The sequence below is a fragment of the Mercenaria mercenaria genome, chromosome 13, assembly GCF_021730395.1.
Source record: "Mercenaria mercenaria strain notata chromosome 13, MADL_Memer_1, whole genome shotgun sequence".
NCBI lineage: Eukaryota > Metazoa > Mollusca > Bivalvia > Venerida > Veneridae > Mercenaria > Mercenaria mercenaria.
The window spans coordinates 8,860,985-8,884,710 of NC_069373.1; the positions used below are offsets into that span (position 1 = coordinate 8,860,985).

Genomic DNA, 23,726 nt, shown 5'->3' on the forward strand with positions numbered 1-23,726 from the left:
ATATTTTATCCTAGGCTCACTTAAATGCTTATGTATATATCACCGTTTCCAACGTATACATCACACTTACGGCGGGTAGGCTAAATACACGGTTTATTGTACTTTCCATTACCGGCATTTCCTGTTGATTTTGTCAACATCCTGCATGGTGAGGTAAAAAAAAAAAGTTCAACGTGTTTAAAGAAGCGATATATTCAGCACGAGCGACAGATCATTCACTCTTCTTAATGTGGTTTTGATTAGTAATTCTCTAGAGTCTTCAAACGTTCTAGTTAACTGACTGCTGCTTATAGATAAAGTTACTGTCGGTTTAAAAGCGTTCTACAAAATATAGTATTCTTTTTAAATAACGACTATTAATTAAAACTGTGTTCTGTGTATATGACTGAATATTTATTGGATTTGTATAAGTGAAGAGTCAAATTTTCTTAAAACATTCATTTTGCAAAAAACGTTAAAATTTTGGTTACTGATTTTTTTGTTTTAACCATTTCGCCATTATGAATTTGTCACACATCTGTTTTTATCTGGTTAAAACACAGTTTCTAACCTATCGTGATTAAGATTTGAATTCAGCTTAGCATTCGTTTACAGGTAAATATATATCTGTCTAATAAATTTGTTGCACTATTCATAAACAAATTGATTACCGGACACCTAGAAAAATCCTAGAGGATAGGCTAGATCTCAAGTAGCCAGACGGCTAGAACGCAGGCTAGGCATCCAGTTACCAGATGGCTAGACACTTCCTAGTAATAATAAAAGTGCATTTTAACATCATCTATGTTGAAGGAAAGTTGTAAAAGAATTAAGTTATACTAACTACAAAGGCTATTATGACGACAACTGCCAAAGCACCAAGGGGAACAACTATGTAGGCCAGTGTGTGGTTTCCTTCTTCTACTTTATGTCCTGTAGATACAACTTCCACAGAATTGTCTGTGGTCACTATCAATGACTTTGAAGTCAGAGCTTCAGAGGAATTTGTCACTGAACCCATATTTGAAACTGTGAAATCCAGTTGAAAATCTTCTTAAATATCAAAAATAATTTACCTTCCGTGCATGGTAATTTAAACAATAGTAAAAACCAAATAAAATACAGCCTTATTGGTCACAGTCTTCCTAATCAAATCATCTTGGACATGTTCTGTAATTTTAAAAGATAAATAAACATCAGTGACAGTCATTTAGAGCTGCTCTTCATGTTCCTACAAACTGACTCTATCGATATGATCAAATAAACCACTGCAGAGAAACTGAAAACTACATTTGAATATAAAATTATGCTGCTTGACATCTGTAATTTTGACATTTCACCGGAAGTCAATTTTGTCGGTAAATAGCGAAAATGCCGAATGACTCAGTTTCACTTCCGGGTTGTAATTTTATTTATAAAATTGACAAATGATCATATTTCTTCAAAATTTGGAGTCAGAGACAAGTGACCAACAAGATTCAACAGATAAATCAGTTATAAACATTATCTTTTATAGTCTTGAATTCGTTCGTTTGGTGCTGAGTGAAGCTTGGGCTCTAATTTTGGATTTCAATGTGCAGACCCAAGTTCTTTTAGTTCTGATCTGCTTCCTCTTACTCAATATCATTTCTGTTAATATTGCTTGGAAGATTTATAGCCCCAGCATTCGCAGTCCACATATCCCTGGTAAGTAATGATAATGTTAATGATATGAAATAGAAAGCGGCTAGGGGTCCGGTAACAGGACCTCTACACTATAGACGTGCATTTATAAATTATAATGAATTCCAGATGTTTCACCCCCAAGACTTTTCCTCCCCTAGACATTTCACCCCAAGACATTTCCTCCCAAGACTTCTCACCCCCAATTTTATAAACCCTAGACTTTTCACACCCAATTTTTAATATAGTGAAAATATTGTGAAATATTTTATTTCTTATATTTTGATATTTAAAATCTTTCTTGTATAAGTTGTATAGGTTGTTATGGCATTTATGAAGATAATTTGTTGCTTTACAGACCATAATTGTATAAAATATACACTGAATTTAGGGTAACATACATGTAGTCAGCTTAATCAATTGATATTTTTAAATGTCAATTTGTTGAGACTTATTAATGATTTTTTTTCTATGCTGTTCAAATGGATTCAAGTTTTAATTCAGTTTTTTTTTTACTAAAATATTCGGAGAAATTCGGCCCATTCCCCCTCAAAATAGTATGTTTTTTTCCCCCTTTCCGATGCGTAAAATTCCCCTCCGAAAATGAAAAAAAAATGCCAATCAATTAAGTCATAATTCACTAGTTTATTTTCATATAGAAAACAGTTCACCACGATATCCCGGGTTTTGTTTACATCGACACCGGTTAGAGTAACTTCCCTCAAAAAATCAGTATCATCGAAATGCTTTATTATTCAGCACAACAACGCTGTTGAATGTTAGTCTGTTAATGATTTGCATTCTATTTGTTTGGCTGGGTAGTGTTCAGTTTTCCATCTTCTAGTCAGTCAGGGTTTGATTTTATGCTTTGGGAAGGGACTAGTCCAACGTAAACACTTTTTTATGCCCCTGAAGGGAGGCATATTAGTTTTAAACTGTCCGTCCGTTCGTTTGTTCATCACAATGTTAACTTTTTGCATGAAGGCACTTTACTCGCGAACCACTGCACCCAGGTCCATCAAACCACATGCTGATAGTACTTATTGAGTACACGACCCCTACAGACTTTGGGGTCACCCGGTCTAAGGTCAAGGTCACAGGGGCCAATGTTAACTTTTTGCATGAAGGCACTTTACTCGCGAACCACTGCACCCAGGACCTTCAAACTTCATGTGCTGATAGTACTTATTGAGTACACAACCCCTACTGACTTTGGGGTCACCAGGTCAAAGGTAAAGGTCACAGGGGCCAATGTTAACTTTTTGCATGAAGGCACTTTACTCGCGAACCACTGCACCCAGGACCTTCAAACTTCACATGCTGATAGTACTTATTTAGGGATTTTTTTAGACCTCTAAAAAGGGCAGGGTGCTGCTAAAAAGGATCAGGAGGCATTTTGCCTGTTGCGCACCTGTGTCTACAAAAATCATAAAGTAGATTTCCATAGTTTTGGTTATAATGTCTACATTGTAAGTTACTACATTGTAGGTTAAACTACAATCTTTATGCAGAACTTAACATTTTATGGTATTTCTAATCAAGAAAACTTGCAAGACAAAAATAATGTATGTAAACGTAAAACAAACTGCATGTATTTATTAATGATAAGCGTGTTATATAGACAAACAGGTCTCTCTGCTTAATTCTTTAAACCCGTAAAAAATATGATTGCAAATTTGATAAATAATAAATAGCAATTTTGGAAGCTTTTATCAAATACTTGTTTTTGTCGGAAATAAACTTAATGTTTTCTTTAGGGACGGTAACCGGATACCTAGCCTATACACTAGGTTTTTATCTAGGTGTCCATTAATCAATTTGTTTATGCATTACAGGGTATACTGAGTGTATTTAAATAATTAGTTTTTGTTTGCTAGAGATAGTAGTATTTACCTGTAAATAAATGCTTGACTGTTTTCATAACTGTTTTAAACTCAAAAAGTGTGACAAATTCTTTAATGGAGAAATGATGAAATGATTGCAGTCAAATGTTTTAACATAATTGACACTTCATTTATAGAAGCTTTATGAATGAATTTTAATACTGTACTGAAAAGTTCCTTTTGAAAACGGGCTAGATTCCATCATGGGTTCTAGAGTTACTTCCACTGAAAGGGGCAACATTTTCTATGTTGGCTGTTTCAGCCATATAGAGGTTTCACTTATGCTTTGATTTGATACAAACTTGCACAGAATGTTTATCTTGATGATCTCTAAGCCAAGTTTGAAACTTCTTGATGATCTCTAGGCATAATATCATGGTTCCTTTCGAAAACTGGTCAGATCCCATCATAGGTTCCAGAGTTATGGCCCCTTAATTAAAGGGCCAAAATTTGCAGTTTTGGCTTTTGCAGCCATTAATAGAGACTTCATTAAATTTTTTATGGCTTGATTTGATACAAACTTACAAAATATTTTTAACAACAATAGATCTTGGATTCCATGATGAATCCGTCAGATCCAGTCATATGCTCAGGCCCCGAATTGACCCCTGAAAGAGCCCAAATTTGTTAATTATGCAGGGATCGAATTTAACGGTCGCTAACTCGCAAAATTCGAGTAAGAATAAAAAAATGCGAGTAGAAAATCATGGCACTCGAATATTTTTGCGATCACGTTCGAAAATCGGGGAATTCGCTCAAACTGTCCTTTTCTCTTTAAAAACTCCTTTCGGGCAGTTAATTTACCGATAATCACGTGACTGCTTCTAGACGCTTGTCGCTTTATACAAAAGTAATTATCGGATATGTAAGTAAGCGTCTAGGCAATATTTGTTTTCATTTTGGACGTCTGTAATTTGCAAAGTTCTGTGAAAATGGAGAGGAAATAACATGTTTCTTGGTGCAAAAAAGCCCGCGGAGCTTGAAAATGTTAGCAACACTACCAACAGTGACCTGAGAAAAACTTAAAAGATCAACGTCAAGCCAAAAGTCCAAAGAATCATTGAGTACTTTGGTTTGTATCGTACTTACAAAACCAGAAAGTCCCAAGCCTGTCTGAACCGTGAACTTTTATATGAAACCAAACAACAACAAAACAACTTGAATTTAGCACGTAAACAGCTTTTAAATAATTGCTAGTTGAACCCATCATTTTGCTAGTGGAAAAAAATGGCACTAGCAAAAATTTGCTAGTTGGAAAAAAAGTTAAATTCGATCCCTGATTATGCCCCCGGCATCTACTGATGCGGGAGGCATATAGTGATTCTCCTGTCCGTCCGTCCGTACGAGGTTAACCAAATGGGACCGTTTCGTCTAGCATCAATACCCCTTACTAGAATGACTTGATACTAATACAGATATAACCTGTGACCATTCCTCATCTGCAGATATCACCTGACCTCAGTTTGACCTTGACCTCGTTTTTGACTTAGGTTGCCTTGTATGGGCCATCTCTTGGTTAACCAAATGGGACAGTTTCGTCTAGCATCAATACCGCTTACAAGAATGAATTGATACTAATACAGATGTAACCTGTGACCATTCCTCATCTTCAAACATCGCCTGACCTCAGTTTGACCTTGACCTCATTTTGGAAAATCTATCGACAAGGATGCCATTGGGGGCATCAAGCATTAATTGAACGCAGCTCCTTGTTTTTACCTTGTGAACATAATAGTAGTGACATTTTACATTTTGATTTTAACCGCACTTACAACTTAAGTCACAGTAAGGTCTCAGTTCCTTTCAGAAACTGGCTACATTCCGTCATGGGTTCTGTTTTGGCTTTCTCAGCCATATAAAGGTTTCATAAAAATTTATGCTTTGATTTGACACAAACTTGCACAGAATGTTTATCTTAATGATCTCTACGCCAAGTTTGTAACTGGGTCATGTGGGATCAAAAACTGGATCACAAGGTCAGATCAAAGGAAAAGCTTGTTAACACTCTAGAGGCCACATTTATGACCTTATCTTCATGAAACTTGGTCAGAATGTTTATCTTGATCATGATTCCAAGGCCAAGTTTGAATCTGGGTGATGTGTATTCAAAAACTAGGTCACATGCTCAAATCAAAGAAAAAGCTTGTTAACACTCTAGAGGCCACATTTATAACCCTATCTTCATGAGACATGGTCAGAATGTTTATCGTGATGATCCCTATGACAAGTTTGAAATTAGGTCATGTCAGGTCAAAAACTAGGTCACCCACTCAAATCAAAGGAAAAGCTTGTTAACACTCTAGAGACCACATTTATGACCATGTCTTCATGATCCCTAGGCCAAGTTTGAAACTGGATCATGTAGGGTCAAAAACTAGGTCATTCACTCAAATCAAGGGAACACTTGTTAACATTCTAGAGGCCACATTTATGATCCTATCTTCATCCAATTTTGGACATAACTTTTTCATTTCTTTATGAATATCTCCATATTCACACATACCATTCATTGTCACATGTCCTTTACATGAATATATAAACATGTGGCTAATCTTTTTCAAGGTCAAAAACTTTGCAAAGTTTCCTTTGCTAAAGGTTAACAGATACTGTAAGTGTATTAAAGGTGGATAATCAGATTTTGGCCATGTAACGGATTTGTTTGAAACTTTAGCATCTGATCATTTACACTCATTTATGTTCACTTAACACTTAATACAAATTAGATTTTCACTGGAGGTATTTTTGAAATTTCATTTTCCTATCCTGGTTGCCCAACCAAGATAGAGTTATTTTATCATAAGTATAAATTTGATAAACATACTTTGCCTAAGGAAATGTATAAATATTAGACATATTGTAATATATTTGTAAAATATTTGCATTAAAAATTATGTATTTAGATGGAATTCATTAGAAACGCAAGTTTGAAAAATTATTATTACCTCCCTTCGCCTATCTTGGTTGCGCAACCAAGATAGATTGGAAATGAATGAATTCAGAAGCTACACACAGCTTTTAAACTTGCATTTTGGTTCAGATTGTTCAATAGTTGATATGTCTATCAAATGCAAATGTAAAACTAGACATTGTATCGAAATAAAAAGAAATACCCAGCTTTTTATATACTTTCATATTAAAGGGGAGTAATTACAAAATTTTATAAAAATAATAAAATATACATTTCCAATAGGAATCTAACTCTATGTAATCGGTCTTTTTGTTCCTTAAATAATTCTCTACCAGAATATACAAAAAGTAAAAAATGTCATTAAATGTTGTTTAAATGTGATTGACCACCTTTAATATTAGCCGAGTACAAATTTCCGCGCTATTAGCGGGATCGGGCATGCGCTAATTCATGTCTAGTGCTAATATTAGACTGAAATGAAAGGCTTTACTTACAAGAAAAGTAACATTTATCATTTTGAAAATACCATAATTACAATGCAACAGAACACAGAAATACATATTTATTGTGTAAATATGACAATAACTGCATTCCTAACTAATATTCTGCAAAAGTTTTGAATAGAATAATTAACCCTGTTTGAACATTAGTGCAAAACTCATCTATTTTTGTAAATTAAGTTGCATTTTTTTATCTTCGCCATTGTCCGTAAACATTGTGTATAACACTTTCGGAGGACATCGCCAGTTTGTCTGGTCACGCTAATTACGAGTGTCACCATAACATTTTACTGCTTTGAAAACCAAGTGTGAATTTGAAAACAAACAATTATCACCATCCTGCACTGTATACATGTACAAATTTACAGTATACATACAGATTAACACTGATCTAAACAAATGTAGATTTTATGTCATACTGTAGACCTATGCATGTTTATTTGCGTGCCTGGTCGATTTCATTACGAATACTGGTCAGCTGAAGATACGTGATGTTTCCACAGTTGTAGGAGAAAGAAAAAGAAAACAGATCAACATTCATAATATAGATATTGCTTTTTATTTAAAAAAAGACTTAATACATATGCAAACTCTATTAAGTAATATTTTTTAAAGAAAAAAACGTGGACATATAGTCCCGGGCAGAACTGTTTAGTTTGATGCAACAGTCAAGTTTGGGGCCAATTATATAGTACCGGTAATATAATATAATTCTGTATTTCATCGGAAATTGGTGTTTTAGATACCGCCAGTTGGTTATTTTAGTGCTGCTGATACTGTGTTAATCAAGTACATGCTAATAAGTCAAAACTACTCAGTTAAAGGCATTTACGCTATAATTTAGATGCGCTAATATAAGTACACTTACCAGTACAGTAATAGGTTCGAAATAGGGCTTAGCTATTTGGCCTGTAGGATTCAAAGCATGGCAAATGTTGATCTTCACCAAGCGATCCACATCCTCCTGTTAAACTATAACAATGAAACTTTATCTGCATAGAAAACCATTTCATGCTCATCTACCAAGTTTATTCAAATCATGACCCCTGGGGTCACATAGACATACATAGTAGTAAACTTAAAATCTTCTGGAACCACATTGGCAGAGACCTTACATATATTGCAGGTGAGCAATATAGGGTCATCATGACCCTCTTGTTAAATGATTATGTGAATTTTATGTATTATGTATTTACTTTTCTCTATTGGTATTTTAGGTCTTGTATCTAAATATTCAAAGCTGAACTCTAAGGACTACAAGAACAAGAGTAGATAATTAAGGCACCATGGCCTCGGCTATCAAGAAATTCTTTCAGAAGAAGAAGCTTGATGTCAAGTTTAAGGTATGAAATGACAGAATTTAATGTGTCATAGGTCAAGTAGATACCTGAGAATTAAACGTCATATATCATGTAGATACCTGATCATTTGCTACAAGCAATATGTGTGGAAAAATGTTTCACTGTAATTTATTTGTAAGTGTTGGACTTAAAAAAAGCAATTAACATGATTATACATTTATTATGCCCCCCTTTGAAAAAGGAGGGGTATATTGTTTTGCAGATGTCGGTCAGTCGGTCTGTCGGTCGGTCGGTCGGAATGTAGACCAATCCGTTTCCGGATGATAACTCAAGAACGCTTGGGCCTAGGATCATGAAACTTGATAGGGAGGTTGGTCATCACTAGCAGATGATCCCTATTGATTTTGAGGTCTGTATGTCAAAGGTCAAGGTGACAGTGACCCTGAATAGTAAAACGGTTTCCGGATGATAACTCAAGAACGCTTGGGCCTAGGATCATGAAACTTGATAGGGAGGTTGGTAATGACCAGCAGGTGACCCCTATTGATTTTTAGGTCAGTATGTTAAAGGTCAAGGTCACAGTGACCCTGAACAGTAAAACGGTTTCCGGATGATAACTCAAGAACACTTAGGTCTAGGATCATGAAAGTTGATAGGGAGGTTGGTAATGACCAGCAGATGACCCCTATTGATTTTGAGGTCAGTATGTTAAAGGTCAAGGTCACAGTGACCCTGAACAGTAAAACGGTTTCCAGATAACTCAAGAACGCTTGGGCCTAGGATCATGAAAATTGATAGGGAGGTTTGTAATGACCAGCAGATGACCCCTATTGATTTTGAGGTCAGTATGTTAAAGGTCAAGGTCACAGTGACCCTGAACAGTAAAACGGTTTCTGTATGGTAACTCAAGAACGCTTGGGCCTAGGATCATGAAAGTTGATAGGGAGTTTGGTAATGACAGCAGATGCTATTGATTTTGAGGTCAGTATGTCAAAGGTCAAGGTCACAGTGACCAGGAACAGTAAAATGGTTTCCAGGCAATAACTCAAGAACGCTTGGGCCTAGTTTCATGAAAATTGATAGTTAGGTTGGCCATGACCAGCAGATGACCCCTATTGATTTTGAGGTCATTAGGTCAAAGGTCAAGGTTACATTGGCCAGGAACAGTTAAATGGTTTCTGATCTTCTTGTCCAAAACCATTGGGCCTAGGGCTTTGATATTTGGTATGTAGCAAAATCTAGCGGTCCCCTACCAAGATTGTTCAGATTATTTCCCTGCGGTCAAATATGGCCCCACCCCTAGGGTCACATGGTTTATATAGACTTATATAGGAAAAAACTTTGAAAACCTCTTGTCCAAAACCACAGGGCCTAGGGCTTTGATATTTTGTATATGACATCATCTAGTAGTCCTCTACTAAGATTATTCAAATTATTCCCCTAGGGTCAAATATGGCTCCGCCCTGGGGGTCACATAGTTTACATATACTTATATAGGGAAAAACTTTGAAAATCTTCTTGTCCAAACCACAAAGACTATGGCTTTGTTAATTTGTAATGTAGCATCATTTAGTGGTTCTCTACCAAGTTTGTTCAAGTTATCCCCCTCGGGTCAAATATGGCCCCGCCCCAGAGGTCATATGGTTCATGTACACTTATACAGGGAAAAACTTAGAATCTTCATGTCCATAACTTACATCATTCAAATTTGGACCACATGTATAGTTTTGAGTGGCAAGATGAACCTTGACATGAGTTGACCTTGATCTTGACCTAGTGACCTACTTTCACATTTCTGTGCCTACAGTCTTCAAATTTGGATCACATGCATAGGTTTGTGTACTGAAAAAAACTTTGACCTTGTTATTGACCTAGTGACCTACTTTCACATTTTTGAAGGTACAGGCTTCAAATTTGGACCACATGCATAGATTTTTGTTCCAAAATAAAATTTGACCTTGATTTTGACCGAGTGACCTACTTTCACATTTCTCAAGCTACAGCCTTCAAATTTGAACCACAAGCATAGTTTTGTGTACTGAAATGAACTTTGATCTTGAGATTGACCTAGTGACCTACTTTCACATTTCTGAAGGTACAGGCTTCAAATTTTGGACCAAAGCTGTTGTGTCTGAAATGATTGTGATTGACTGTGACTACTTCACATTTGAGTACAGCTTCAATTTGGACCCTTGCAATTTGTTCCGAATTGATTTGAACTGATTGACCTAGTGACCTGCTTTCACATTTCTCAAGCTAGAGCCTCCAAATTTGAAGCACACGCATAGTTCTGTCTACCGAAATGAACTTTACCTTGAATTTGATCTAGTGACCTGCTTTCACATTTCTCAAGCCACCACTTTCAATTTTGGACCAATACATATTGTTTTATACCTAAATGAAATTTGACCTTGATTTTGACCTTGAGCTAGTCTTGAAATTTGGAACATTCAAAAATGGCTCAGTGGATGGCGCCAAGATCAATCTGTAATCTCTTGTTAGGTTAATAGGTTAAAGGTCAAGGTCAGATTAAACCAGAATGGTAGAACTTTTGTTTACAGTGAGCATATAATTTCTGTTCCTTGTGCAATTACTGAATGCATCAAGGGGGGCATTTCGTGTTCGACGAGCTCTTGTTATAATTTATTTAACATGTTTATTGTCGAGTCCGCTTGCGGTGAGCTCGATATATTCGTCACTTTTGGCGGGTCGATGTATGTCTGCGTGCGTCCAATTTTGTCAGGACCATAACTTTGACATGCATGGACCAATCTTGTTTATATTTGGCATGAATGTTAACCTCAATGAGAAGGAGTGTCATGTGCAAATCCCATGTTCCTATCTCAAAGGTCAAGGTCACAGTTGGAAGCCAAAGGTCAAATTGAAGTTTGTCCGGACCATAATTTTGACATGCATGGACCAATCTTGTTTATATTTGGCATGAATGTTAACCTCAATGAGGAGTGTCATGCGCAAACCCCATGTTCCTATCTCAAAGGTCAAGGTCACAGTTGGAGGTCAGAGGTCAAATTGAAGTTTGTCCGTAGCATTTCTTCTTCATGCATGATGGGATTTTGATGTAGCTTGGCATGAATGTTCACCATTATGAGAAGGAGTGTCATGTGCAAGAACCAGGTCCCTAGGTCTAAGGTCAAGGTCACACTTAGAGGCAAAGGTGCTGGCGGGCTCAACATTCTGCCCTTGGGCATGCAGAATGTATTTCTTGTCTATAGATGTAAGGTTTTGATAACTGAAGAAGAATCTTTTATTACGAAGCTGAAAAATTGATGTTTAAATTCTTGTTAATAATGAGATAAAACTTCATTTTACACCATGAAATATTAAAAGTTTATATAGTTACATGTACCGGTATATTCTGTCTTGCATCATACCTGTATGTATGTATTTAGAAAGCTGGTGAGGGTCACAAACTGAACGAGGAAAGGCCATCAACATCAAGGCAAGTTCCAAGAGCAAGTGACAGTGGACACAGAGATGTCAGCTGTCAGAGATCTATTTCTGAGGAGAAACAACGTGCAGCTGAGGCAGCCCTTGCCAGAAGTCAAGGTCAGGCTAGAAAAGGTAATTTCTTTGACATGTGTTTGGTATCCGTGATTCATTTCTAGTTCTAAGTCGGGGCAGGTTTAAAGGGGTAAAAGCTTTAATGATAATAAAGATTTATAATGGCTTGTACATTGTAATTTTAGGCTGAGACTCATTTCATCAAACAGTAATGAATAGTTAACATAGTGATTGTCCGGAAGTTCAATAAATCTTCAGTTGTATTGAAATTTGAAGCTCGGGCTGAAAATCATTCAAGAAGGACATGCTTTAAAATTTTTACCCAGAATTTTGGAAGCCCTTTCATTTCTTTATAATTGTAACTTAAAGTAAATTTTGTAAATTCTGAGAAGTAATTGTACAATGTAAATACAACTTTCTTGTTGTCTCTAAAATACAAACAAAGAAAAGCTTTAACTACACACAAAAATTCTGTATTAAAGTATTAAGAATTTAGCTGTGTTTTACAACTTCCTTTAATAATTTTGACTTCAATGAAATTGAATTAGCAGTATGGTTCTATCAACATTTTTACTTGTGTTGAAAATGTCACATTTTATCCAGAGGTATGCTGTTTTTCATATATTAGGAATAATAATGTGTAGAACATTTTTAATATGAACAGTTTTTACATAACTTTACAGATCCAGATCCGAGCATGGCTGCAAAGGCGAGGATGAGGCGAGAACTTGAACTGGAGAAAAAGAAAGAAGAAGAAGCTATGGCACTGGCACAGAAATACAGTGAACCCCAGGAAGTTGTGAAAGACAGTGCTCCCATGGCGAGGCTGCTGTTCACATGTCCAGATATTGGGCCTGCAGTTCTACCCAAACATGAAATTGAAGCTTTAATTAAGGAGTTTTTGTTGAGTCAGCTGGCTGAGGAACCAGAAATGGCTTCGGCTTTGATGATTCAGACACTGAATAAAGATAAAGAAAGGGTTAAAATATGTGTGGAAACATTGTGTAAATATTTAGACAATGTGATGAATAATCCAAGTGAAGAGAAGTTTAGGAAAATAAGAATTTCTAATAAAGCATTTTCTGAAAGAGTTGCACCATTGGAAGGAACAGACGAGTTTCTTCAAGCAGCTGGTTTTGAAATGAAGATGTTACCATTTGAGGATCATGAAGAGCGTTTTTTTGTTATGGATGAAAGCCTAGCAAGTGATACTGACAGACTGAACAATGTTAAAGCTGTTCTCCAAGCTGCTGAGCCTATAAAACCTCAACTTGATCGTGCTACCAAGGTTTTCTATCCATCTAACTCTGCTGCAAACTTCACCATTCCAACAGAATTCTATACCATATCCCCGCATGAACTGAAGAAAGAACAGCAGCGAAAGCAAGAGGCTGTTGAAACACTTGGGATGTTGAGAACAAAAGCGATGAGAGAGAGAGAGGAGAGGAAGGAGTTACTGAGATATAGATACACCCTTATTCGAATAAGATTTTCAGATGGCAATTTACTTCAGGGTACATTTAAAGCAACAGAAAAGCTGCCAGCATTACGAGAATTTGTCAGAGTAAATTTAGAAAATGACTGGATGCCTTTCCATTTATTTACACAAATTGGTGCGAAGTTAGATGACGATAATAAAATGTTGGCAGAATATGGCCTTACACCTGCTGCTGTTGTAAATTTTGAGTGGGACAAAGCAGTACTGCAGGAGGTAACAGCTCAGCAAGGCTCTGCACAGAAATCCTCACCTCTCAAACAGGAGATACTCGAACAAATACAAGAATTAGGCAATTGTTGAATAGTTAACAGATAATTTAAGTTGATATATTAGTCAGATGTTGTGGTTTTTAAGTCAAGACAGTTACTGTTCCTCAGTTAAGGGTGCATTGAGGTTTCGTTAGTCAGTACATTCAGTTTAAACAGCATGCCTTAAAGTTTACATCAGCTTTTTATTATTAAGTATCAACTTTGATACTAATTAACAAAAAGTAGATATAAAATAAAATATAAAGTATTGAATTACGAGAAAATGTATAGGAAAGCGCTTTAACATGCTACTAGTAGTCACAGGCTTAAGACTTGTAACTTAAAAAGTGGAATTTTAGTTGTGAAAAAACTTACAGAATTATGTAAATTGGAGGCATGTTACTTTAAGCCTTTTATTTAGAGATAAATAAAACTCTTGACTATTCATTCAATACTAGTTTGGCTCTGATATAAACATTGACTTATTCAACAGTAAAAGTTGTTTTTACATAAACCATGTTATTATTACTAACTCAATTCAAGTTGTACGCAATAATTGCAGTTTTGATGAAGTTTGGAAACCAGATTTGATACATACCAAACTTGTATTTTTTTCTCTGCGACAAATGTTATTTGTTCATTTAAAAACAGATACACTTTAAACCTTTTTTTTTTTTTTTTATCTTTTTCATTCGGGTTAATTGTTTAAAGAGTTAAACTGACATGTTCTTTTTAAAATTTGTATTTCAAACTGTATTCATAAACTAACTGAAATTTAGGCTATAGAAAGACAGCATTTTTAGGCAATAAATGGTGTAAGTTTGGTTGCATGTTGCAGCAAGAACAAAACTTGTCTTGTTTGAATACTTTACTTGAAAGATTTGGAGATGGAGCAACAGCTTACCAGTAATGAATTACAAATATTGTGAAAATACTTAAAGGTGAAAGCTTCAGTATTAGAATTAAATCAGGTTTCTAATGTGAATGGTTGTTTGAAATTTACTAAAAATTTCTATTGGTTTTGTGCTATGATAATTCAGTTCCTTTGCTATACAGAGTCACAAGGTGTGATTGGCAGAGCAAACAGCATTTTCTTGTACAAAAATTGCCTGCCATAGCTTAGAGATTGTTTTTTGTTTAATGGTTGCTTCTTACAATTGATATTCTTTAGGCATGTTTTTTTCCATGTGAATTTGGAAAAATTTATGTCACATCAAGCCTTCCAACAGGTTCTTTATACTGCGCTTGCCAAAGCCTACTTTTACTTGCTTTAGAGTTATTTAATCAAGATTCTTTCAAATTTGTTTTACAGAAGGATGTATGTATAAAGCTTCTAAAGCACTTCTGAAATCTTAAGTTTCAGTTGCAGCTTTCATTTTATTGTGATATATGTATTTTATATCTTGTTCTGTAGAAATACACTGTGAATAAATTGCATTGAGAGAGTGAATGATTTAAACCTCTGATATAAAGTACATTTATCAAATGAATACATGTGCTTAATTGCATCTGTATTTTACAGTTACTAGTGTTGAATGTGATGTTGTAGTAAATCACTGAATTTAAAGAAGTGACAGTTTTCTGTTTATCCCTCTTGGACTAGAGTGTCCTTCAGTTTGAGATACTGTGAGTTTTTTTGTAATTTTTTTTTGCTTTCGTCACAATATTAATTTTCTAATGATGTTATTGTTAATCCCCTGCCGTGGCGGAGGGATTATAGGAATGGTCTGCGTCCGTCCGTCCTTCCGTCCGTAACAAAATCGTGGCCGGTCCATATCTCCTAAACCCCTTGAAGGATTTTCATGAAACTTTGGTCAAATGATCACCTTATCAAGACGATGTGCAGAACCCATGAGTCAGCCTTGTCGGTTCAAGGTCAAGGTCACAACTCAAGGTCAAAGGTTTGAGCCTGCCATTTTGTGTCCGCTTTATATCTCATAAACCCCTTGAAGGAATTTTATAAAACTTGGGTCAAATGATCACCTCATCAAGACGATGTGCAGAACCCATGAGTCAGCCATGCCGGCTCAAGGTCAAGGTCACAACTTAGGGTCAAAGGTTTTGAGCCTTCCATTTTGTATCCGCTCTATATCTTCTTAACTCCTGGAAGGATTTTCATGAAACTTGGGTCAAATGATCACCTCATCAAGACGATGTGCAGAACCCATGGGTCAGCCTTGTCGGCTCAAGGTCAAGGTCAACTCAAGGTCAAAGGTTTGAGCCTTCCATTTTGTGTCTGCTCTATATCTCCTAAACCCATTGAAGGAATTTTATCAAACTTGTGTCAAATGATCACCTCATCAAGACGATGTGCAGAACCCATGAGTCAGTCATGCCGGCTCAAGGTCGAGGTCACAACTTAGGGTCAAAGGTTTGAGCCTTCCATTTTGTGTCCGCTTTGTATCTCCTAAACTCCTTGAAGGATTTTCATCAAACTTGTGTCAAACGATCACCTCATCAAGGCGATGTGCAGAACTTATGAGTCAGCCATGTCGGCTCAAGATCAAGGTCACAACTGAAGGTCAAAGGTTTGAGCCTTCCATTTCGTGTCTGCTCTATATCTCCTAAACCCCTTGAAGGAATTTTATAAAACTTGGGTAAAATGATTACCTCATCAAAACGATGTGCAGAAATTATGAGTCAACCATGCCAGCTCAAGGTCAAGGTCACAACTAAGGGTCGAAGGTTTGAGCCTTCCATTTTGTGTCCACTCTGTATCTCCTAAACCCCTTGAAGGATTTTCATCAAACTTGGGTCAAACGATCACCTCATCAAGAACTCATGAGTCAGCCATGTCAACTGAAGGTCAAGGTCACAACTGAAGGTCAAAGGTTTCAGCTCTGTATCTCCTAAACCCCTTGAAGGATTTTCATGAAACTTGGGTTAAATGATCACCTCATCAAGACGTTGTGCAGAATTCATGAGTCAGCCATGTCAGTTCAAAGTCAAGGTCACAGCTAAAATCAAAGGTTTACCTTTTCACTTTCCATACCAGTGGCGGGGGATTTAGCTGTCTTTCAGACTGCCTGATTTTTGTTGTAATGCATGAAACTTTACACTTTGAATTATACTTGTAAAAAATGTGTTGTAACAGACTGTTTAAAACAATTAGAAAACAGGTCTTTCCCTCTTTAAATTGCATTCCTTGAAAGAGTTTAAACATATAAAAGTTTTGCTATATTGTTACTGATAATGTCTGTATTAAGGGATAAAAATGATTCAAATGATAAGTTTTCCTTGTTGGTTCTGGAGTGTTCCTCATTGTCAGTCGGTTCGTATAAGTACCGCTTAGTATTACGGTGTTTTTAGCCCACCATCATCAGATGGTGGGCTATTCAAATCACTTTGCGTTCGTGGTCCTTCGTCCTTCCATCCGTCCGTCTTTCCGTCTGTTAACAATTTCTCGTTATCGCATCTCCTCAGAAACTACCAGGGGGATTTTGACCGAACTTTGTCAGAATGATGTATTGGTACCCTAGTTGTGTCCCTCTGAAAATCAGACTGGTTCAACAATTTTTTAGTGAGTTATGGCCCTTTGTTTATTTCTATAATTTACATAGATTTATATAGGGAAAAACTTTGAAAATCTTCTTGTCCAAAACCACAGAGCCTAGGTTTTTTGATATTTGGTATGAAGCATCATCTAGTGGTCCTCTACCAAGATGATTCAAATTATTTCCTTGCGGTCTAATATGGCCCCACCCTGTGTGTCACATGGTTTATATAGACTTATATAGGGAAAAACCTCTTGTTCAAAACCACAGGGCCTAGGGCTTTGATATTTTGTATATGACATCATCTAGTGGTCTTCTACTAAGACTGTTCAAATTATCCCCCTAGGGTCAAATATGGCCCCGCCCCGGGGGTCACATGGTTTACATAGACTTATATAGGGAAAACTTTGAAAATCTTCTTGTCCAAACCACAAAGCCTAGGGCTTTGGCATTTGTAATGTAGCATCATCTAGTGGTTCTCTACCAAGTTTGTTCAAATTATCCCCCTAGGGTCAAATATGGCCCCGCCCTGGGGGGTCACATGGTTCATATAGACTTATATAGGGAAAAGATTTTAAAATCTTCTTGTCAATAACCTACAACATTCAAATTTGGACCACATGTATGGTTTTGAGTGGCAAGATGAACCTTGACATGAGTTGACCTTGATTTTGACCTAGTGACCTACTTTCACATTTCTGTAGCTATAGCTTTCAAATTTGGACCACATGCATAGTTTTGTGCACTGAAAAAAACTTTGACCTAGACGTTGACCTAGTGACCTACTTCCACATTTTTGAAGGTACAGGCTTCAGATTTGGACCACTTGCATAGTTTTGTGTTCCGAAATGAAATTTGACCTTGATTTTGACCTACAGACCTACTTTCACTTTTCTCGAGCTACAGCCCATAAATTTGGACCACTTGCATAGTTTTGTGTACCGAAATGAACTTTGACCTTAAGATTGACCTAGTGACCTACTTTCACATTTCTGTAGCTACAGGCTTCAAATTTAGACCACATGCATAGGATTGTGTACCGAAACAAACTTTGACCTTGACCTAGTGACCTACTTTCACATTTTTGAAGGTACAGGCTTTAAATTTGGACCACATGCATAAATTTGTGTTCTGAAGTGTAATTTGACCTTGATTTTGACCTAGTGACCTACTTTCATATTTCGTTCTTGAAATTGATCTAGTGACCTACTTTCACATTTCTCAAGCTACAGCTTTCGAATTTGGACCACAGTGTTGTGTATGGAAATGAAATTTGACCTTGAGCTAGTAAGTAAGTCTTGAAATTTGGAACACTCAAAAATGGCACATTGGTGGGCACCAAGATCACTCTGTGATCTCTCGTTATTTTAAGCAGTATGTAAGTAAACAATCAGTAGCACTCTCGTTTAAAACAAAAGGTATAAGAAAGTAGATCAATAGTTGGCTTGTTGGCACAGGGGATGAGTGGATGGCAAAGTGAACATTTCGTAGTGATGCTTTTGGTGGTTCGAATCTTGCATCAGCCAATATATATATTTTTTTTGCATTACATACTTTGTCAGTTTGTTTTCTCTGGTTTCTAATTCATTGTTTTGTTTCTTATTTCCATATGAAATCAGTATCTTTAAATCAGTCAATACTTAAATTATGGCTGGGCAATGCTTTTAAGTGAAGTGTAAGATTGTTATAAAATTTATAAAACTAAACTGTTGAGCTTTAAGAATATCACAGGAAAGATTAAACTAGAGCTATCACTAAAGGTGATGAATGTACCCCCCGCATGCACTGACACAGTACATTGCAATTTGACACACACAAGACTGCATAATTATGTGGACTGTGTGTATATAGACTGTATGTATACAGTATAGTAACAAAAAACAAAGTCCCATAACTATGCAGAATATTTATCTAAAAGAATGTAACATGCAACATGCACAACTAGGGTTGGTACTGATCACTTGTGTGAAGTTTCATTAAATTGTGTGCAAGGGTTTGGTAGATTAGGCACGCACAAGATTGCATATGCAGACTGTATGTACATAGTATGTTATCAAGAAACAAAGTCCCATAATTCTGCAATTTTTGTCACTGAAAGAACCTAACATGCCCCATGCACAACCACTGTTGTTACTGATCACTTGTGTGAAGTTTCATTAAATTGTGTCAAGGGGATGAGGAGAGATGGTGCGCACAAGATTGTGTCTATATATATAGTAAAGTAACAAAAAACAAAGTCCCATAACTCTGCAAATGTTTTTTCTGAAAGAACCTAACATGCCCCATGCACAACTACTGTTGTTACTGATCACTTGTGTGAAGTTTCATTAAATTGTGTCAAGGGGAAGAGGAGAGATGGTGCGCATAAGATTGTGTCTATGTATATAGTATAGTAACAAAAAAAACAAAGTCCCATAACTCTGCAAAATTTTTTTCTAAAAGAACCTAACATGCCCCATGCACAACTACTGTTGGTACTGATCACTTGTGTGAAGTTTCATTAAATTGTGTCAAGGGGATGAGGAGAGATGGTGCGCACAAGATTGTGTCTATGTATATAGTATAGTAACAAAAAAACAAAGTCCCATAACTCTGCAAATTGTTTTTCTAAAAGAACCTAACATGCCCCATGCACAACTACTGTTGGTACTGATCACTTGTGTGAAGTTTCATTAAATTCTGTCAAGGGGATAAGGAGAGATGGCGCGCACAAGATTGCGTCTACGGACAGACAGACACAGACAGACAGACAACCTGAAACCAGTATACTCCCCCTTACAACTTTGTTGTCGGGCCGTACAAAAAACATTAGATCATATCAAAGGTGAAGTGTATTTAAACATAATCACTTGTTAATAAAGACAGTCATATTTAATATAAGTTCTAACAAACAAAAAAAAATATTCCGGAAACATCCTAAAAACAAGACGGTCATGATGACCCTGGATTGCTCACCTGAGTAATATGAGCTACATGTTTCAAATGTCAAACTGATGATAAAATATTAAGGAAGTCAGTAGGTCACATTCATGGTGAATGAAATTGTGTGCAAAACTGTGTATGTCATCAAAATTTCAAGGCTGTATCTTAAACAACAAGAAAGTAGGTCAAGGTCACAGTCAAGTGACATCATATTACTTGGGGTCATCAGCTAATTATAATTAAATAGTCTTGGAAATAGGATCAGATAATTTTTAAAGTATTTTTCCTAAATAACTCACATAATAACTAAGTGACCCCAGGGCGGGGCCTCTTTTAACCCCAGGGGCATAACTTGAACAATTTTGGTAGAGGACTACTAGACAATGCATCATACCAAATATCAAAAGCCTAGGTTGTATGGTTTCTGACAAGAAGATTTTTAAAGCTTTTTCCTATATGAGTCTATATAAAACTTGGGACCCCCAGGGCATGGCCTCTTTTCACCCAATGGGTACAGTATAAAAAATTTTGGTAGAGGACCATAAGACAATGCTACAAACCAAATATCAAAGGTCTAAGTTATGTGGTTTCAGACAAGAAGATTTTTAAACTTTTTTTCCTATAAGTCTATGTAAAACTTGGGACCCCCGGGGCGGGGCCATATTTGACCCTAGGGGGATAATTTGAACAATCTTGGTAAAGGACCATTAGATGATGCTACATACCAAATATCAAAGCCCTAGGCCATGTTGTTTTGTACAAGAAGATTTTCAAAGTTTTCCCTATATAAGTCTATATAAATCATGTGACCCCCGGGGTGGGGCCATATTTGACCCTAGGGGGATAATTTGAACAATCTTGGTAGAAGACCACTAGATGATGCTACATACCAAATATCAAAGCCCTAGGCCATGTGGTTTTGTACAAGATTTTCAGTTTTCCCTATATAAGTCTATATAAACCATGCGACCCCCAGGGCGGGGCCATATTTGACCCTAGGGGAATAATTTGAAAAATTTTGGTAGAGGACCACTAGATGATGCTACACACCAGATATCAAAGCCCTAGGCCCTGTGGTTTTGGAAAAGATTTTTAAAGTTTTTCCTTTCGGTTGCCATGGCAACCAGAGTTCTGCATGGAATTCAATTCTTTGAACAATTTTGAAAGGGGGCCACCCAAGGATCATTCCTGTGACGTTTGGTGTAATTCTGCCCAGTGGTTTTCAAGATTTTTTTAGGAAATGTTGACGGATGCTAGACACTGAGCGGTCACAAAAGCTCACCATGAGCCTTTGGCTCAGGTGAGCTAAAAATTGGGGTAGGTAGGTTGGTTACTTTTTTTTTGAATTTTTATTTATAATATTGTTTGACTTTGTGGAAATTATTTGTCAGAAAATGAGTACTAATAAGGGGTTTATGCCTTTAGAGCATATTTATTATTCATTAAGTTTATTTCTAACATCACTGACCATGTTTAAAGCATAAAAAGTGCAGTTTTGCAAGTTTTTGTTAAAAAGTTTAAAAAAAATCTCCAAGGCCATAAAATCATTTAGGGTTGGGCCAAAAATTTAGGGTAGGTCCGGATACTGGAAACAATTTTTTCTATGCCTAAGTGAACAAGCTAGAATTAGATTAACTAACTCAAGCTCTCTTTGTTGAATCATATTTTTAAACAAGAGGGCCATGATGGCCCTATATCGCTCACCTGTTATCATTGCACTTGAGGACAAGAAGGTCCTCAGAAAAAAGGACAGGAACAACAAAGAGAAGAAATTTAAGCTTTAGGAGTATATCACCAAAACACAGAAATTTTTGATAAACGAACAACATCGTTACCAATATTTTACCTGACCAGTACATGTTCTGCCGTACTGTCCCGTACTTAAAATATTCTGAAAAAGTTGTCCCCCTTTGAAAATGAATGCCATTTGTAAAGAAATAAAAATAAACAATTGCTGAAAACTGTGTTCCACTTATTTATGTGAAATTTCAACACTCGCACACTATTGCAAATGCATCAAAACAAACGTGTAACAGTTCTTTGAAAATGGTGAGTTTTTAAAGGCACTTGACTGTCCAGAAGTGGGGCCCCTTTAGGCAGTCCTTTTCCGGAATTCAATGTTTATATCAGTATACTGACACTTGTTTTGTAGTTTTTGTAATGATAGTGTATATATTACTCTACAAAACAAGTGTCAGTATACTGATATAAACATTGAAAAGGACTGCCTAAAGGGGCCACACTTCCGGACAGTCAAACACCTTTAAAAACACCATTTTCAAGGAACTGTTACACATGTTCGTTTTTATGCATTTGCAGTAGCGGGCGAGTGTTGAAATTTCACATAAATAGGTGGAACACAGTTTTCAGCAATTGTTTATTTTTATTTTTTTACAAATGGCATTCATTTTCAAAGGGGGACAACTTTTTCAGAATATTTTAAGTACGGGACAGTATGGCAGAACATGTAATGGTCAGGTAAAATATTTGTAATGATGTTGTTCGTTTATAAAATATTTCTGTGTTTTGGTGATATACTCCTAAACCTTAACAAAAAAGAAAAAAAAATCTTACAAGGTATAGATATGTTAAAATACACCTAAAAATTTGAGGTACCATCCATGTTGTACCACGGAAAACTGGTCTCGTGTTTTCCCTACAGCCAATAATAAAAAAAGTTACTAAAAATAAGCTGTTTATAGTAACGTAAAAGGGAAGTAATTAAAAAAAATAAATATTGTAAGTGAACAAAAGAAGGATCTGCCAAATAAATCTGTTGACATAAATGAAATTTCAGATCAGTATCTTCATTAGTTATGGAGATATACCAATTTTAATTTGAAATAAAGGGAGGTAATTTGACATAAAATCAGTCCATAGTTATCTACCCTGATTGTCTCAGTCCAACTAATAGCAATAATGAAATTTCAAATAAGTCCTATAAGTACTTACTGATATAAATCCATTTTGATTACAATCAGGGGAGGTAATCAGATATAAATAACTCTGGAACCTGCAATTGGATCTGATTTGTCATGGAATCAAAGATTTATTGTTGTTGAAGATATTTTGTAAGTTTGTATCAAACAAGAGGGCCATGATGGCCCTATATCGCTCACCTGAGTACCATTCAAGTTTGGACATAGAGCACATAGGCATACACATTAAATATCATCAGGATAAACATTTTCTAGTAACAGTCTCTTTTGACCTAGTCAGGGCCAATTTCCATACAAAGTTTGAGGGTCCTAGGCTCAAATGCTGCATTTTTGTACTAACATGACTATTCCTTACCCTGGGAGACTTAAATAACATTTAAAACCAATCTCATTAGATGCTGCTGATATACATTCTTTACATAAAATAAAGGGAGGTTATTGGTCATAAATTCAGTAAAAAGTTATCTTCCCTGATTGTCTGAGTCCATCTGATGGCACAAATGACATTTCAAATCAGTATCTTCATTGGTTACTGAGATACACCCATTTTAACTTTAAACAAAGGGAGGTAATTTGACATAAAATCCGTCCATAGCTATCTACCCTGATTGCCTCAGTCCAACTAAAGACAATAATGAAATTTCAAATGAGTTCTATAAATATTTACCGAGATAAATCCATTTTTATTAAAATCAGGGGAGGTAATCATGCACTGGTATATGCATGTAGAAGATACAAAGTACAAGCCTATACAACAATATATTAGTTAAGTATTCATATCGATAACTGTTCAATTAAGAGTTATCTAATATGACTATTTCTTACCATGGAAGACATAAATAACATTTCAAACCAATCTCATTAGAAGCT

At 36.1% G+C, this 23,726-nt stretch overlaps 1 protein-coding gene across 2 annotated transcripts; it reads left to right on the forward strand.

Annotated features, from left to right (window-relative positions):
- The first annotated feature begins 1,341 nt into the window (after positions 1-1,341).
- Positions 1,342-15,071, forward strand: LOC123529935 (UBX domain-containing protein 6-like). Of its 2 annotated transcripts, none has more exons than XM_045310540.2 (4): positions 1,342-1,472; positions 8,150-8,275; positions 11,644-11,815; positions 12,439-15,071. In XM_045310540.2, exons 2-4 carry the CDS (start codon positions 8,219-8,221, stop codon positions 13,551-13,553), a joined length of 1,344 nt encoding a protein of 447 aa, XP_045166475.1. In that variant the 5' UTR covers positions 1,342-1,472; positions 8,150-8,218; the 3' UTR covers positions 13,554-15,071. The 2 variants fall into 2 exon arrangements, with proteins under 2 accessions (XP_045166475.1, XP_045166474.1); XM_045310539.2 differs by having other exon boundaries at positions 1,364-1,665.
- Positions 15,072-23,726: the final 8,655 nt, after the last annotated feature.